The sequence below is a fragment of the Pinus tabuliformis genome, chromosome 7 (assembly GCF_031772625.1).
Source record: "Pinus tabuliformis cultivar Carrire ecotype Pingquan chromosome 7, CPIR1, whole genome shotgun sequence".
Taxonomy (NCBI): Eukaryota; Viridiplantae; Streptophyta; class Pinopsida; order Pinales; family Pinaceae; genus Pinus; species Pinus tabuliformis.
In genome coordinates, this window is record NC_142293.1 from 1,358,751,821 (window position 1) to 1,358,755,730 (window position 3,910).

The 3,910-nt window shown below is 43.5% G+C and overlaps 1 protein-coding gene across 1 annotated transcript; it reads right to left on the minus strand.

The window, feature by feature from the left end:
• Positions 1-529: 529 nt before the first annotated feature.
• LOC149252613 (uncharacterized) lies at positions 530-3,649 on the minus strand. Its single transcript, XM_089454209.1, has one exon. It carries the CDS (start codon positions 3,647-3,649, stop codon positions 530-532), a length of 3,120 nt encoding a protein of 1,039 aa, XP_089310335.1.
• Positions 3,650-3,910: the final 261 nt, after the last annotated feature.

The window sequence follows — 3,910 nt, forward strand, 5'->3', positions numbered from 1 at the left end:
GGACGAAGTATACTCAAAGATCTGGCCGGGCTTGGGATCATACTTAGGATATTTGATGCAGTCTATGGGGATTTTGAAAGGACTCCTACCTAATTTCTGCGTGAGAGAGTCACGAGAGGTCTGAGGGGTCAAGGTCCTGTAATCAATCCAGATTGATTGAGTGGCAAATGAGGAGAAGGAAGGATCGAAGTCCGAGATGTGGCAGACTACGTGCGACTTGTCTGAATTTGGCCAGAGAGCACAAGAGGATATATGGAGAATGATGAGACTTGGGATCGGAGACATACTGATATGACTAGTCAGAGGATTTGAAAGGCAGCTAAGCCAACTACGGGATTGATTTTTCATAGATGGAGTCATTTTCCCGAACTTGTCCATTCTGTCTGTTGGAGGCCTTGGTGGCATAGTAGTCCGCTTCTGTGTTTTTGTCTCTTAGGACATGTTTGAAAGTCGTGTCCCCCATATTTCTGATGTTGTCCGCAATCCTGAGCTTTACATTATTGAGGGCCGCTTTTTTGAATTCTGTCCCTCACACCAAAGCTGCAATAACGATGGCCGAGTCTCCGAGTATGATTGGATTCCTAATTCTCAACCGTTTTAGGATGATGGTGCCTAGTAGAAGGCTGTAAGCTTCTGCCATATTATTGGACATTTGGCCCAATCCCCATTCATAACTTACAAGAATTTTGCCTTGATTGTCCTTTATAATACCCCCTACTCCAGCTTCCCCCGGGTTGTTTTTAGAGGCTCCGTCAAAATGCAGAGTGGGGCGATTCTGGTCTAGAATCCATTGACTTACTTCTTCCTTGGTGCCTCTGAGCTTCCAGTGAATCCTTCTCGTGTATGCTTTGGGTTGAGCTTGATGGTTATTGCTATAACTGATGCAGAATTTGTTGTACCAATCAGTCTCTTCTTTGTGCCAACTTGATTGATCTGGGGGAGCAACGGAGTTAGCACTTATTGTTTCAGAGATGAGCGTTGTAGTTTTTTCCAGTATGCGGGCTGGGTTTGGCTTCTTGTTATTGAAAATACAGTTATTCCTAGCTAGCCAGATTTTCCAACTGAGAGTAGCTGGGATGCATTTCCACAAGCGGATGATGTTGTTTTTGCCTTTCTTAGGAAAAGGATAACATTTTGCCCAATTTTTTTGGAGAGAGGAGAGCTGGTCAAAAGTCTCTCCAATTTCCATTGGTCTGATAATCTGAGTCCAGCAGCTTTGGGCGAGAGGACAGTGGAAGAAAAGATGATGACTACTTTCCTCCTCAGCACGACAGAAGCAGCATATTGAGGGGCCCGAAATCCCTCTTTTCCTAAGGTTCTCAGCTGTGAGAATCTTGCCTTTAAGGAGAGTCCAATTGAAGTGTTTGATCTTTGGTATGCACTCTGATTTCCAAACAGTTGTGTAGAGGTTCCATTTGACTGTTGAAGTGGATGCCTGGAGAAATTTGTATCCCTCTTTGACAGTGAATTTTCCTCCGCTAGGATCCCAGATGTACCTATCTTCAGCCCCTATGTTGGTGGGGGAGGAGCCTGTGAGAGAGACCTTAAGATTGGACCAATGATCTCTGAGTTCATTGGGAATTTGGAGGTCCTTCCAATCCTGCCAGATGTTGTGGTCCCATATTGAGATATCATACAAGGAGATTAAATTTTTAGCTTCCATCCAAATTTGCAGAGGTCTGAGGTCTTGGAGGAGGTTTCTTGGTTTGGCACCCATGATTCTATCAGTCCAGATATTTACATCCTTACCGTTTCCAGGCACTTTGGAAATGTTATCTCTGAATTGTGGGAGAACTTTTTTAATGAGCTTCCAAACAGGGGTGCAAGGACTTTCAGCTATTGTTTCAAAGAGGAGATTAGAGTTCGATCCATTAAGATATTTTCTTTTCAAGACCTCCACCCACCAAGAGCCTTTGCCAATAAGGATTCTCCAGATCAGCTTAAAACCCATAGCACGGTTGGAGAGGCTCGGGATTTTTATGGCTAGGCCTCCCTTTTCGTATGGAAGAATTACTTGATCGCATTTGACAAGGCTGAATTTTTTAGACTCTTGCTTTCCTCCCTGCCAGAGGAAGCTTCTCATAATTAGTTCCATATGCTTATGAATACTGGCAGGAGCCAAAGTGACTGCATATTGATAGATGGGGAGAGCAGAGAGGATAGCCTTTATAAGGGTCGATCTACCAGCCAAATTTAGCCAAGACACTCCCCAGCTTTGAAGGAGACCTCTCATCTTTTCTATATGTTTGGCCCAAATCTCAGCCTTGACTGTTTCTTTGGCTAAAGGCAGACCTAGATAAGAGAAGTAAATCCAATTCCTTTGCATTGGGATGTCCAATATCAAGGAGATTCTTTGCCTGATTTGGTCAGAGACATTCCAGGTATAAATCTTGCATTTTTTGTTATTCAGCATCCCTCCTGAGGCTACTAGGAAGGCATCCAAGACTTTCTTGAATCTTTTTTCCATTAGACTTGAGGCTCCCCCAATGAGTAGGGTGTCATCCGCAAAGAGCGAATGGTTAATTTCTTTAGTCCCTCTTTCTATACCAATTCTAGTGATCTCCTTTTGGTTGCGAAGATTTTCTAAGTGAATGCTCAAAGTTTCCGCCATAATGATGTATAAGAAGGGAGAGAGAGGGCAGCCTTGCCTCAGTCCCCTGGTGCTTCTAAAGTACCTGCTTGGACGGCCATTGATCAGGGGAGCAGTCCAGGGATTGGAGATACATCCTATGATGATGCTTATAAAATTTTTTGAGATCCCGAATTTTTTGAGGACTGCTGTTAGGAAGTGGTGATCAACTCTGTCAAAAGCGTTTGCCATGTCTAGTTTGATTATCATGCCTCGTTCTTTCCTGCTGATGCTGCTGTGGATTGCTTCTTGTATCAGGATGACGTTATCTGTGATTTGCCTGTGAGGAACAAATCCCCCTTGATTCTCTGAGATTAGATGAGGAAGGAGCTTTTTGAGCCTATTGGCTAATATTTTGGTGACGATCTTGTAAGAGACATTACAAAGGGAGATTGGCCGGAAGCGATCAAAGGAAAGGGGGTTAACGTCCTTAGGGATGAGAGCGAGGTGTGAGGATTTGGTGTTTTCTCCCATCTTGTAATTTTTGAAGACATTTTTAACCATCCGCACAAAGTCTTTTTTGATTGTATCCCAATGATTTCGGAAGAAGGCGACCGTGAAACCATCAGGGCCCGGGGCCTTATCCTGCTGCATACTGAAGGTTGCCAATCTAATTTCCTCTTCTGAGATGTCCTGGTCCAGATCTCTATTTTGAGAGTCTGTGATTTTACTCTCGACAACGCTGAGAAAATCAGAGCTGTCCGACTGCTGGGGGGCTGCAGTAAGAAGAGATTTAAAATGATTGAAAGCTGCCTCTTTAATTCCTTCTTGATCACTGATCTCTTTTCCTTCTGCCACTATTTTGTCTATCTGATTTCCGGCGCGCCTGAGCTTTATGTTGTTGTGGAAGAAAGAGGTATTTTTGTCTCTAGCCCTCAACCACAGGCACCTCGATTTCTGCCTTTGTTCCTCTTCCTCAGCTCTATTTTGTCTATATAGTTCCCTGTACATTTCATTTTCGTGGATTATATCTTCATTTGTGTATTGGCTGTTCTCCTTTTCCTGATTCCACTGCTCCATCTGCGTATAAAGATCTGCTTTTTTCCTCTTTTCCGTAGTAGCATTTTCCTTTGCCCACTATTTGATGACTACCCTTAGAGATTTTAATTTGGTTTCCCAGATGTAATGAGGCGATCCAAATACTTCCTTGGCCCACTGTTTTTGTATGAGGGTGCGGAAATCTTCTTTAAAATCCCAGATTTTATTGTATTTGAAGGGGAGAGGCCCCAAGTTTCTCCCTTTATCCAAATTCATCACCACAGGTTTGTGATCAGAACCCGA